The sequence below is a fragment of the Heptranchias perlo genome, chromosome 6 (assembly GCF_035084215.1).
Source record: "Heptranchias perlo isolate sHepPer1 chromosome 6, sHepPer1.hap1, whole genome shotgun sequence".
Lineage (NCBI taxonomy): Eukaryota > Metazoa > Chordata > Chondrichthyes > Hexanchiformes > Hexanchidae > Heptranchias > Heptranchias perlo.
The window spans coordinates 29,494,425-29,509,093 of record NC_090330.1 but is presented as its reverse complement, the minus strand read 5'-3'; the positions used below and the strand labels follow the sequence as shown (position 1 = coordinate 29,509,093).

At 41.6% G+C, this 14,669-nt stretch overlaps 1 protein-coding gene across 2 annotated transcripts in view; it reads right to left on the bottom strand.

Moving 5' to 3' along the window:
• Positions 1–213: 213 nt before the first annotated feature.
• The window catches only part of lnx2a (ligand of numb-protein X 2a), a 186,886-nt gene continuing 172,430 nt past the window's right edge, over positions 214–14,669 (bottom strand). For both annotated transcript variants that reach the window (XM_067986007.1, XM_067986008.1), the window contains one exon: positions 214–3,897. In XM_067986007.1, coding sequence (XP_067842108.1) covers positions 3,762–3,897 — 136 coding nt within the window. In that variant the 3' untranslated portion in view covers positions 214–3,761. The remainder of the gene's footprint in view (positions 3,898–14,669) is intronic.

The following is a 14,669-nucleotide window of genomic DNA, read 5'->3' as shown; positions in this document are numbered from 1 at the left end:
ATGCCCACTGACCAGCCAATCAGAATGCATGAAAATCTTGATCTTTTACAAAACACCCATTTTTCTTTCATACATTATTCTAGGACACCTTTTTCAATACACTAAATGAACTGGATGATATGCAACACAATTAGAGTACATCAAAATTAAGATTCTACAAACTATAGTTTAAACTCTTATTGTTAACACATAAAATTACAAGTCAATGCACAGTTTATTCTTAAATATTTTATTGGGGTGAAAACACAAGTGGGTGTGGTTAAAAGTGGTTATGGCACAGCATTAGAACACCTCAATCACTAATTCATTTTTATAATTCAGACATTTTGAATTAGGTCTCATTCCTCCAAAAACATTGAGCTTTTGTGTACTTACTACATAATTGATATATAAATTTTTAAAATGCATTTTTGAAGTCAAGGTTTAAAAGTACATTGGCAACTCAATAAATAACAGCCAGCTTAAGTTACAATTATTTTCTCAAAGATTCAGTTCATCTATTCATTAAACTCTAAAACTTTAAGGATGATGTGAAAAATTTGGTGCATTCTGAAAGGAATCAATTATGCTGTACCATTTAATTACAAGGTATTACTTGAATATGGTAGAATTAAGTAGAATGTCTATTCTTTCTGAGATCCAATTACACAGATATTAATCTGTACAACACTGAATGTATTGGCTAACAGTTACAGTAATTGCAATGTGTTTCCTAGATACAATGGTGCTAAGTAGTTTTCTAGTATATTTTTCCCAATTTATCAAAAAATCATAAAGACATTGGTCATCGAAAACATTCAATTATGTGCAATGGAGATTTTCACCATATCTATAAAGTGATGTTATATCACAGTGTTATCCAATACGTTAGCCACATGTGGTTAATTGGGAATTCAGATGCGGCTAATTGCATTTTTGATCAGTAAATTAAAAAAATGAGTAAGAGACACAGTCGTTGGGTATGTGATCTCAATATTCATATTTACATGGCAGAAACGTGTGCACTTTAACCTTTTTGTGCATTTGTTGATTAAATAGTAGGATGAAAAGTGTAGTGAGTGTTTTTTGATTGTTGTGTGTGCTTCACTTCCTCGGTTACTGCTTATTGGTTACTTGCTAAAATGGTGTGTAACTTGGGTGAAAACTGCAGCACCATGGAAACACCAGCAACATTGTATGGGGAGGGGAGCTGTCATCATGGTCAGCTCGATCAATAACTGAAGAAAGCAACCCAACTAATAATGTGCAGCTCCAGCAGGGCGCGTCATGGAAAAGGACAAGCAGCATCCAACCGCTTTCTGGATGGAGAGCAGGGGCTGGTCTGGGACGTCTTGTGCAAGTTAACATTCTCAGCAATTACACTGATGAAGTCAAAGTATCGTTTGCCACTGCTGGACAAAAACCTAGAAGCTGCACTAAGATGTGGTTCACACTGATAAATTCGTGCCAGAATTCCAAAATTTGGTGAAAGAGAAAGGCTGCAAAGTTTCGCTCTGAATGGTGGCAGATGTCTGTTAAGTAAATATAATGTGAAGTACATTTACCGATAATGTGTGCAAGGCATTTGCTACTAAAATTAGTGCTTGTGGCTAAACAGGTATTGCTGTAGCCATACCTGCAGCCAGTCAGCGATTTCTATTGGACAACACTGCTATAGATACTAGTCTCAGACGCCACAGCGTGATGCACAGTTGGTGATTAATACTGCTGACTGCACTTTGAAATAAACTCAGCATCAAAGGTACACTGTACATATATGCAAGAATGCATATGCAGTATTCAGTTCCCTGGGCCTGTTAGGAGTAGGCAGGAGCTTCAGTTCTCTGTCAGCATTTAAATGATTCAATGTTTATAAAATACCCAGGTAGTTTACTGAGCTACTTAAGCATTTCTTAAACATGACTTCACAATTACATTATTTCCAATGTGATGCTCAAGTGGTATGAGACTAGCCACTAGAGCTCCTGGCTTCTGTGCCAATGAGTCAGATTGGGATATACTTTTGCATTTATGCACATCACAGCTGCTTTGCATTGATGGAAAAATGGTATATGATGGTACTGTACGTTTGCTTCAATGTATAATCACAGCTGTGTCTAACAAAAAGCTGGTTTGCTGGCCATCTAATCCATGAACTGGTGATAGACATCAGCATTCATGATACCTGATGTACACCTGTTGTACTGCCCACTCTTTGACTTCTTCAGCACTATTAAAGGGTTCCCTTGTCTTCTAATTTCCCACCCTGATGGTGAATCTGCAGCAGAAGCATTAACCTTTTTTTCTCTTTACATAAGTGATGACTTTGTATTTACAGTATTTTCTGTTATTATTTCACAGAATAGCACAATATTTGGAATTTATGCAAATCTTAATATATCCAGAGAGAATGTTTATCAATCTTGCTCCTAATTAAATGTATAAGTACTAATATGTGAATAATAAAATAAATTTTAAGCTTTTAATCATTATTTTCACATCATCTTTTAAGTTCAAATGGGCTAAAAGAAGCAGCTGCTATGAAGGTCCAGCCATCAACAGCTTTTTTTCTCCTTTTATGCTAATCTTATGACTGAAAGATTAGAGATGAAGAGGAAAACTGTAAATGTAGGAAATCTGAAACAAAAACTGAAAATGTTGGAATTATACAAGCCAGTCAGCATCTGAAAATAAAAGAGGTTCAGCTTTTGGGTGGGAATCTTCTTCAGAACTTATACAGAGTAATTCTGATGAAGGGTCCTACCCAAAATGTCAACCCATCTTTTTTAATGCTGACTGACCACCTGTGCATTTCCAACATTTTCTGTTTTATTTCCCAATGAAATATTACCTTATTAGCAACATTTTAAAATCATGATTCCTAAACAGTAAATTTAAAGAAATGAAAGCATATCTTCAGTAAGAAAAACTTTTATATTTACTGATCAACTTGGAGAAATATTTTATTTTGGATCAAAATTTTTGAATGTAAAATCTCTTTCAATGTATCAACAAATCATACAGTTCTTATCTTCAATCCAACTATTATGATGAGGTATACAATGAAACTCTTAAAAGCTGCTTAAAAATAAAAAAGGTGAACTCTTAAAAAGATAAGATAAAAACAGGCACTCTTAACAGCTTGACAGCAGGTTTAGGGCCATTGAACCTCAAAAGTGTCAATATTAAAACTAGGTATAATACATGTGTATATTTGAATATCTCAAATACACCCATATCCTATGCCCAACATTGTATGCTAGAGCTTTGGAAGTTCATGTCCCCCTGTGATGCAAGTGTTGCTAACAGTTTCACTTCAACAAAAATGTACTGCAATAAAAAGTAAGTGCACATACAAACATCGGCTTGCATGATGATTCAAACACAGTAGCTGTATTCTGCTTTTAAAAGTCATTTTATACTGAAGCTACATTCACGGTAATATGAGGTTCAAAAGTCACTGTAAGGCTTGGACTGGCTGTGGCTGTCTGAAATTTATCCAACTGGTAAGGCTTTTTAGATCTGATTTTATAATTTCTGATAACTTTGAATTAGTTTTCCTTCACTCGTCATAAATAAGGGTTATTAATTTAAAAACAACTGAATAGATTTGCTGATCACACAATGGACTTTCAAATGTGAATATTTTAAAATTTTACAAAAGAGTATATTATAGCTTTATATCCTGCTGGTCACTGATTGATAAAAATACTCAGTGAATCCTTTAATATCTGAAACCAATGTTCTTGTACAATGCATGATTCTTAATTGTTTGGCTTAATTTAAATAAGGCTTCCAGGCCATGATATGACAGTTAGAGTTACTTTGTTTCGCTGCTCTTTCAGCATTGGGACGAGAGCAGAATGGCTCATGCCTGCTGTTGAGAGTCCATTCACTGCTACAATCATATCACCACACCTGTGGAGAAGAGAACAAAATGTATTATCGTTTACATTTCACAGGTTTTTAATGTTCCTGTTTCTAAATACATTCTTATCAAGAATGGCAGTTTGCAAAGTTGTAGGAATATTCACAATAGCACCCAGCTACAGAACAGTATGATAATATAATTGTATTATCTTATTGACCATACTGGCATAATTTAGAAATATAGGGATGGATTTTCTGATTTGTGGACTCCCACTGTTTACCGGGCCATCCGCATGGCTGCTTCAGGACTGATGTCCTACCAAAACTTCCAGTCTTTGATAATTCCATGCAGATTCTTGCCCGCACAGTCGACGACATCTGAGAGTTTGTATGGTGAGAAGGATTTCCCGAATTCCTGCAGGTGCCTAACATACTATAGCAGCAGAGTTTAAAGTGTTTATTTTTTCTTCTTCTTCTTCCCTCAAACTGCAATGATAGATTAACTTTTAGATTTAGAAAGAAACATATTGCTTGAGAATACATAGAATGTACAGCACAGAAACAGGCCATTTGGCTCAACTGGTCCATGCCGGTGTTTATGCTCCACACAAGCCTCCTGCCACCCTCTTCACCTAATTCTATCAGCATATCCATCTATTCTTTTCTCCCTCATCTATTATCCCCTTAAATGCATCAATGCAGTCGGCTCAACTATTCCTTGTGGTAGCAAGTTCCACATTCTAACCACTCTCTGTGTGAAGTTTCTCCTGAATTCCCTATTGGATTTATTATTGACTATCTTATATTTATAGCCCCTAGTTTTGATCTCCCCCACAAGTGGAGACATCGGGCATGATTTTTACATGGAGATGTGAAGGGAGTGGGTGTGGGGTGGGGGGATTGAAAGATAAACGGGCATAAAACCCAGAAGTAAACTTGCAGGGTCGCGAGGGCAATAAATTTTCTTCCGGTTTCGCACCATGCAGCCAGCCTGATTGAAAGGAATCAATCAGAGAGAAGGTAGGGAGAGATCGTGAGCCATGGAGGACATCGAGAGAGGGGGGCCATGGAGGACATTGCGGGCCAGGAGGTGATCAGGTCGCCAGATGATTGGAGTACGTCGCCAGAAGATCGGAGATCGGGAGGGGTTTCGGCCATCGGGGGGGACAGAGGGTCCAGCCTCAGGGTGGGGTCCACCATGGTGGGGGCATCAGCCGATCGCGAGGGTCCGATCACGCCAGGTGGGCTGGTTGGGCCTGTGTGAAGCACTCCTGCTCATCCTGTCCAACAAGCAGTGCAATAAAGGCACTTACCTTATGGATCCGGCCCTCCCCACCTGCTTTCACCAGACATGAATCAGAAGCGATGAAAACCCGAACAGGTAAGGTTAAATTTGTTTTACATTTATAATACACAAAAAATTAAGTGCCTCAACTATTGCAATCTGCCTGCTGGCATTAAGCGGGGACAGGGACTTCCTGGTTTCTGTTGCACACGCGCACATCCACAATGTGCCTAGGTTAAACCCGGAAGTGGGTATGTTGGAGCCGGAATGCGGTCCCACTGAAGAATTCAACTATTTTTACTACCCACCCGCTCCCAACCCGCCAGTTCTTGGGGGTTAAAATTACCCCCATCTTCTCTAGGTCTACCCTATCAAACCCTTTCATAATCTTAAAGACATCTATCGGGTCACCCCTCAGCATTCTCTTTCTTTTTAAAGAGAAAAGAGCCCCAGCCTGTTCAATCTTTCCTGATAGGTAATAGAAATAGGTGAGATCTTGTATGCAGAAATGGAAGTAGGTAGGTGTTCAATTTGAAAATTGTTATTATGTGCCTGAATTGCAACATTAAAAAGAGATGGATGGATGATAGAAAATGGAAAGTCACCATGACTCACTGGGATGTAGGTACAGCTCCTATCAACTATTACTGACTGAGTGATATGAGTGGGAGAAAAATCTGTATAGTTGCAAAAAAAGTGCACAAACAAGTGAATGCACAGTTTTACTTACAGGAAGACTAACAAGTCAGAAAGTTACAAACACATTTAACTGAGGCATTTTACATTGTAATGATGCTAGGTCTTCAGACTCTTTCATTTACTTTAGATCAACTGAGTACTTAAAAGCACAATCTGTAAAGATCTGGTAAAAAGAAACTGCAAGTGCTGGAAATCTGAATAAAAACAGAAAATGCTGAAATATACAACAGGTTCATCAGCATCCGTAAAGGAAAAAGACGAATTAACACTTTGGGTATTGACCCACCATCAGTTCGGCAGCTGCTAACGGAGATGCTGTGTATTTCTAGTATTTTCTGTTTTTATTTCTGTAAAGATCTGAATTGTTTTTGATTCACACTATTTCTCGCCAATGGAAGGTTCCTGAAAGTGCAGCAGCATATTAGCAGATAGTCTATTGAATGATGATGCAATGAGGCAAAAATGGACTGCTCTTGTTAGCACTCTGAGGCACGCTCCCTGAAGAAACACAAGCATGAGATAGCTGACGGGATGATTGTTCTCTGTAATACCCAGAGGACCTGGCAGCAAATGCCACAAACTGTGTGCTCAGAACTAACTTTTCTTTTACCGTTCACCACTCTTATCATGTAACCTTACAGCCCTTTCAATGCTTTGTTTGCATGGGCATACAGCAGCATGGCACACATTCAGGATGACAGTTACATCTGGAACTGTTAGTGGTACTTCACACACCAAATCTTTCCAACACACCCTAGCTGCATGATGCATGTTCAGTTACTTACACAGGATGGGATGCTGGATAGCCACATGAATTTCATCAATAATCCCCTAACTTTTGTGAAATGTAGTGGTGTGCTAGTCATACTATTGCTGGCACTGGGTGTGAAAGGAGATAGAAGTGATCATCCCGCTGTACAGTTAAACAGTCACTTGTATCTCTAGCAGCAGAATGACTGATATTGCAGATGATCCCCATCCTAGCTTGAAAGGAGGCAGAGGCAAAGCAGTTGAAGGAGAAGATGACTTTGACTGCTACTGACAGTGCAGGCTCTGTGGTGGATGTTGTCTGCAGATGTCCTTACATCAGATGTCACAGCTCTGCAAAACTTGTTGGACTACTCTTTCCTATTAAAAGCGCCTCTCAGTGCTAAAGTGGGTACCCCTTCTTTGCCTTACAATTCACCATGATTTTAAATACAACATTTGTGAATCTGGGCATGCCTAGTAAACAGTGAGGAGGATAGTAACAGACTTCAGGAGGACATAGACAAACTGGTGAAATGGGCAGAAACATGGCAGATGAAATTTAAGGCAGAGAAGTGTGAAGTGATGCATTTTGGTAGGAAGAATGAGGAGAGGCAATATAAATTAAATGGTACAATTTTAAAGGGGCTGCAGGAACAGAGAGACCCGGGGGTGTATGTACTCGGGGGGTGTATGTACACAGATCTTTGAAGGTGGCAGGACAAGTTGAGAAGGCTGTTAAAAAAGCATATGGGATCCTGGGCTTTATTAATAGAGGCATAGGGGTAAATTTTAACGGGGAGCCGGGAAGAGAGCCAGGTTGGGGGAGAGGGTTGGATTTCCAGACTGGAAACCTGGAAGTAAGGGTTTCCCGGACGTCCTTACGATTTTGACGTAAGGACGTCTTTCAATTTTTTTCCAGTAGGTTTCCCACCTGACAGCCAGCCAGATTGACAAGCTGTGTCAGCCGGACGGGAGAGCAGCCAGGGAGCAGATGCAAGCAGGTAAGTGAGAGGTGGTGGGGGCGCGGAGATGGGTCAGACATTGTGGAGGGGGCGGGGGCGGCCGATCGTGTGTGTGGGATCGCGGCAGGTAGGCTTGTAGGGCCTGGAGGAAACTCTCCTGCTCCTCCTGGTCCACAAGCAGTGCAATAAAGGCACTTAACTGTTTCGGGCCTTCTCACCTCCTTTTACGTGGCGTGAATCAGAAGGCCCAGGAATCCCAGCCCCCAGGGGTTTAAAAATAAAAAACCTATTAAAAACCATTGAGTGTAAAAGCAAGGAAGTTATGCTAAACCTTTATAAAACACTTTAATTTACGTTTCACCTAAAAAAAACTTCATGCATACAAAAATACAGAATGTTCAACCATGAAATACTACAGGTATGTAGAGGCATCCAGATCATCAACCTACTTATTCTCAGAAATGATGGTAGAAGAGTTAGATTTATAAAAATAGCAAATTCAATTGCAAAGCCAGTTATGTGTATGGCATGCATGATGTGGTCTTTCCTGGATCCACAAGATCCATAAGAGGAGTAGGCATGTTTGAAGTGTTGGAAGGTTGTGTTGCTTGAACAGAAACATGCTGAGCTCGGGCAGAAGCTGACCACACTCTGCACCATACAGAAGGAGGAGAGGTTTGTGGAACGTAAATTCCAGGAAGTGTTCATCCCACAGGCCGAGAGGAGTCAGGAGCAGGAAAATGGGTGACCACTTGTCGTGCAGGAAGGAAAAAGTAGAGAGGAGCAAGAAACCCCTGTGCACCTGAAACTGTCCAACCATTATCCAGCGCGAGTGCCCGTGATGAGGACAAGATCGGAGATACAGCTAATCATAAGCAATGCCCATAGCACTATGGAGCAAGTGGTTACCCAAGGGGATAAAAACAGAATAGACGAGTGGTAGTGGTAGGAGATTCAATTATTAGAAAGACAGACAGCCTTTCTTGCAGGGCATATCATGGCAAAGGGCAAGCAGCATCCAATCGCGTTCAGGGTGGAGAGCAGGGCCGGGTCTGGGACGCCTTGTTGTGCGAGTTAACATTCTCAGCAATTACACAGATGAAGTCAAAGTATTGTTTGCCACTGCTGGTCAAAAACCTAGAAGCTGCACTAAGATGTGATGTATGCTGATAAATTCATGCCAGATTTCCAAAATTTGGTGGAAGAGAAAGACTGCAAAACTTTACACTAAATGGTAGCAGGTGTTTGTTAAGTAAATATACATGTGAAGTACATTTACCTGTAATGTGTGCAAGGTGTTTTCTACTAAAATGAATGCATGTGGGTAAACGGTGTTGCTGTAGCCACGCCTGTGCATAGTCAGCGATTTCTATTGGACAACACTGCACTAACCAAAACATGTTAACTTTTCAATTGACAGAATATCAATGTATGTGAAAAATTCATAGGTGGGAAAAGGATCAGCAATAATCCAGTTCTAGCCTGGAGATGACCCTCTACAATGGGCTCTACAAAGTGGCTGCCTACTACGTCTAATGTTATTAAGGGTTTGAGGTTAAGCATCCCACTGCCAGCCTCTTCCTTCAGTTGTATGTGTTCTTTCCTGCAATCATAAAGAAATTCAAGTGCTGATTATTTCATGAGCACTGCCATACAATTGGTCGCTGTGCATCCTAAAACAAGAATGCAGTGTGCAGGGGGTGTTGGTGGATACTTAAAAGGTTTCTTTGCAAAGTGAAAGGTGTGTCCTGCTTTGTGATAGTGTTACATAGTCCAGAGGGCTCCCTAAGATGGCCTAGCATCCTAGGTGAGCACACAGCTGGTTGAGGTGAAAGTATGTGCTGCTACTATGCTATAACAGAATTGTGGAAAGAGATAACTTCAACAGACTCTTAGCTTGGCAAACTTCTTCCATATTAAATTTCTTGCGCATTTGGGATGTCAGACTCCTGACTGCAGACACGACATTGACCTGCCTATCCACCTCTTCTCTAGCTGCTTTCTGAGGAGAATTCCCCTCCAAACCAAATATGGCAAACTCTCCTTTGCCTCACCTCTCTGAGCATAACCTCAAGGGCTCTATCCAAAAAGGGGGCAGTACTCCTTCCTTCCTGGGGCCTTACTGATTCCTGAGCTATCTTCAACAATTCAGCAAGAAACAATAGGCTCACATTGAACTTCTTCATGCCAGGAACTGCAGGTTCTCCTTTAGGATGCAGCAGCTGCCCTGATATCCCTCCCTCTGGCCTCCACATTCTCAGTGCAGGGCCCAATCAGTGCTCGGAGCACTAAAAATGATTTAAATGAGGGGACCCTGGAAAATACCAGAAGGTCCCCTCTCTGTACCCATGATGTGAGATACATCGAGGCACTTCTGGTGGCACTGCAGCCGTGCCAATAGTGAACAATTTCCCATTATTGAAGAATAGGCAACCTGCCAGTCCGTAAAATAAACTAGTTGATTTCCCTTTTCGTTGTTCGTGGTCAAAAAAAAACTGTCTCTATCTTCCTACAAATGTCTCTGTTTGGCTCCTATTCTCTAGGTTTTCTCCTCCCTTAATTTGTTTTTGTTCAACTTCCATTCTTTGTATATCTCATACACACATTCTCTCATTGTCTGTACCTACGTTTGTCCCCAACTCTCCAGGGCTGGTTTTTACCATGCCCGCCCAGTAAAAATCAGATGGGCGGGTAGTTAAAATTGACGCAGTAACTTACTCCCTCCAATCCCGCTGCCTTCCTGTGGGATTCTGCTCTTTTGAGCGGAAGAGGGGCACACCCGCCGGAAGGCAGCAGGGTCCTTCTTTAAATATGCAGATTGGGCTCCGGTGACATCATCGGGACCTGACTGCATATTTAACCAGAGGCCTGTGCGCGGAAGCCATCGTGGCTTCCGTGCCAGGTCAACCTACCGGTAAGCGGATCCGGGGCCAGAAAGGTATGTCAATTAACAAAAATAATCTGTTTCCTTGGATCATGTGGGCCTTTGGGCCCCACAAGGAAACCTTGGGCTTCCCTTGCCCGAGCTTCTCTATCCCTCTACCGACTGCGATGGCCTCCTGACACCTTTCATACCAGTTCCTTTAGGTCCCCGGGGTGGTTTCTGCCACCTGAAATCCCACGTCAGTCGGTCGGCCAGCTAGCACTTCCCACCAGGTTCGGATGGGAGACTCCTGGGTCTCACGCTGTGGAGGGTCGGACGGTTTCCTGTCCGCCTCAGCTCTCACCCACATGATTCTCGCTGGGAGTTATAATTTGTGCTCTTGTCTCCCCCTCTTCTGAAAGTCTCAAATTCTCTGTCTTTTTTCTTCTGCATCTCTCTCACTCTCCCTGAATGACAATTTTTTAACTTCACTTAAAATATAGTAACTAATTTAAAATGGTTGATCAACTTTATATCAATGAATAGTAAATTTCACATTTGATATCAAGTGATTCAGACTGCAACATAAGTTAATTGGTCATTACATTAATACAGTAGGAAAATTATATAATGATTTCTGGGGGAGTGTGAAGGCTGATTATATTTCACAGTGGTTAGTAGGGGAGCGTGGGAAGCCTGTGTTTAAAATTATATATTTCATGACCACAAGACCCTTGCCACTGTCAAGTTGTTTTAAATTATTGTTCTTTACTATGTTTTTATGAGATCTATGCACCAGTTTTTGTCCACTGGTATAAATCAGGTCTAAATGGTTAAGAAGTGGTGCTAATCCCACCTGAATGCTAAATTACTGAGATTACTCACATTTTTGCAGGTCAGCTCATTTGCATAACTATTCACAGATTCAGAAGCAGACTTGGCCTGGCACTAGGAGCACACTAGTGGGGGCAGCAGAAAATTGCATGTACATAAAATTTATGGGGACGGGGACAATTAAAGGTAAATGTCACAAAAGGTGGACAAATATTCTGAAAGCCTCTAGAAATGCTCAAAGGCATCCCAACTCTTTAACATTCTTTGCCAAGGCTGAAGGGGCCATGGGATTAAGAAGCGTCAGACAAAACTGAAGGAAAAGGAAACCCCATGTGAAGACTTGAGGCTGCATCTGACTGGTTATATCGGTCCTATGGTGCAGCTAGCAGCAGGGTCCTTGCACAGATGGCACAGCTCCGCTTCTGGCTTTCTGCTGAACCAGATCCTATAAAGCAAGGTTTGGTCCCTACTAGGTCCCTTGCTTTTTGTGGTGTTTATCAATGAATTAGACTTAAATGTAGTGGGCATGATTAAGAAGTTTGCAGATGATACAAAAATTGGATGTGTGGTTGATAGTGAGGAGGAAAGCTGTAGACTGCAGGAAGATATTAATGGACTGGTCAGGTGGGCAGAAAAGTGGGAAATGGAATTCAATCCCGAGAAGTGTGAGTTAATGCATTTGGGGAGGGAAAACAAGGCAAGGGAATACACAATAAATGGGAGGATACTGAGAGGTGTAGAGGAACAGAGGGATCTTGGAGTGCAGATCCCTGAAGGTAGCAGGACAGATAGATAAGGTGATTAAGAAGGCATACGGGATATTTGCCTTTATTAGCTGAGGCATAGAATGTAAGAGCAGGGAGGTTGTACTAGAACTGTATAAAACTCTAATTAGGCTACAGCTAGAGTACTGCGTACAGTTCTGGTCATCACGTTACAGGAAAGATGTGATTGCACTAGAGGGTACAGGGGAGATTTATGAGGATATTGCCAGGACTGGAGAATTTTAGCTATGACGAAAGATTGGATAGGCTGAGGTTGTTTTCTTTGGAACAGAGGAGGCTGAAGGGAAATTTAATTGAGGTGTATAAAATTATGAGGGATCTAGATAGAGTGGATAGGGAGGACCTATTTCCCTTAGCAGAAAGGTCAATAACCAGGGGGCATAGATTTAAAGTAATTGGTAGATAGATTAGAGGGGAGTTGAGGAGAATTTTTTTCATCCAGAGGGTGGTGAGGTCTGGAACTCACTGCCTGAAAGGGTGGTAGAGGCAGAAACCCTCAACTCATTTAAAAAGTACTTGGATATGCACTTGAAGTGCCGTAACCTACAAGGCTACAGACTAAGAGTTGGCAAGTGGGATTAGGCTGGGTAGCTCTTTTTCAGCTGGAACAGACACAATGGGCCGAATGGCCTCCTTCTGAGCCATAAATTTCTATGATTCTACGGTCACCAGCGTTGGCAGATGTAGGTGCATAGGTGTTGGCAGAGCACTTCTTATGCAGGCTGACTTGCTTGGCATTCTCTATCTTCCTCAAATAAAGGGATTCCCATTCGGAGACCTACAGATGTCAGTAATGATGGTGAGGCAAAAAATATTAACACGAAAACCTAGGTGCCAGGAGAAAAACAAAACAAAAAAAAATAAAATGAAAAATGGGTCAAATGTATCCACAAAACTGCTGGATCAGTTTTCTTCCTGGCCCATTAAAGCTATTTCCCTGTACTCTTCAGCACCTAGCACCCAGATGCCCTATTATATGGGCATCTATTGGATGTGCTGTAGATTTGATGTAAAAGTTGGAAAAGGATGCATGGGGCATCATTGTGGTGCTCATGTGTCATTAGCATATTTTAACGAAACTCTTGCCTGTTTACATTCCCCAGCCCACTGGAAATGGCACCTTGTACAAAAGGGGCAGAAATCCAGCATCATAAGTCTCTGTCACCAGTATCAGCTGTGGCTCAGTGGTAGCACTCTCGCCTCTGAGTCAGAAGGTTATGGGTTCAAGCCCCACTCCAAAGACTTGAGCACATAATTTAGGCTGATACTTTAGTGCAGTATCGCGGGACCTGCTGCACTGTTGGAGGTGCCATCTTTCAGATGAGACGTTAAACCGAGGCCCTATCTGTCCTCTCAGGTGGATGTAGAAGATCCCACGGCACTATTCAAAAAGCAGGGGAGTTCTTCTGGTGTTCTGGCCAATATTTATCCCTCAACAAACACCTAAAACAGATGATCTGCTCATTTATTTTATTGCTGTTTGTGGGAGCTTGCTGTGCCCAAAATTGGATGCCGTGTTTCCTACATTACAACAGTGCAAACACTTCAAAAGTTCTTCATTGTTTGTAAAGCGCTTTGGGACATCCTGAGGTCATGAAAGGTGCTATTTAAATGCAAGTCTTTGATCTTGATCTCAACTTGTTTTACCGTACTCCCTTAATATCTATAATATATTAAAAATCTTACAACTGTATGCACTTCTTGGCAAGTTTTCCCTTTATAAATTCCTATGTCCACATTTATAATGGAGACTGCCTATGTAAACTTGTCACAGTGTAATAACACTCTCCCTCCAATACAGCTGCTGCAGTGTCACTATTGATCAGTGGGTGTGATTATAGCATGACAAATTTACATGGGCAGTTTCCATTTTAATTGTGGATATAGGAATTTATAATGGTTAAATAAAAATAAGGACAGAACACGTGCCTTTAAAATTGGGAATGAATTAAGTCTGCATGCCCTGTTCTAATTATCCCACACCCTCCAACCCTGCTTCACCTGGACTACACTTGACTGTGACTCACTATGTGCAATGTCATGGAAGATCAGCTACTTATTTTTAAATTTTTCAGTATTTGCAAGACTCAAGGCCTGCAAACTCCACCATCGTGTAACTCTTGAGTGAATATAAAACCACAACAGCTTTTAACCTCGTACAGAAGTGCAAATGATTCACTGTTGCAGTGAAGCCTTATTACCATAGCTGCAGAATTTTCTTCAAAAGTTTTCTTTATCACTGTGGAGTTTACTCGAGTATCAATTACGGGTCTGTATATGGGCTATATTAAAGATTTTTCCTTGTATTTGGGATTTATTTACAGGGCTGACACGCAAAGGGATTGGGCAGACCAAGGGCAGAAACCTTACGGCTGGGAATTGACTTCACAGGAAGCAATGAGGCAGAGGGCAAGGCCTAAAGGCTGGTATTGGCTCTCAGAGGGAGCAGGCATGTTGTGGGTGGGGCACTGCACCTGAAATGTTGAGAAAGAGCCAGGGTTGGACTGAGTGGGAGTGTAGATGCTGGGAGGAAGGGTGAACAGGCTTGGGACGAGTAGGGGGAGCAAAGAGCATTCCAGTGCTGCAAATTGAAACACACCAGGCATGATGGACCAAATGGCTCCCTTATGTGTTGTAAACTT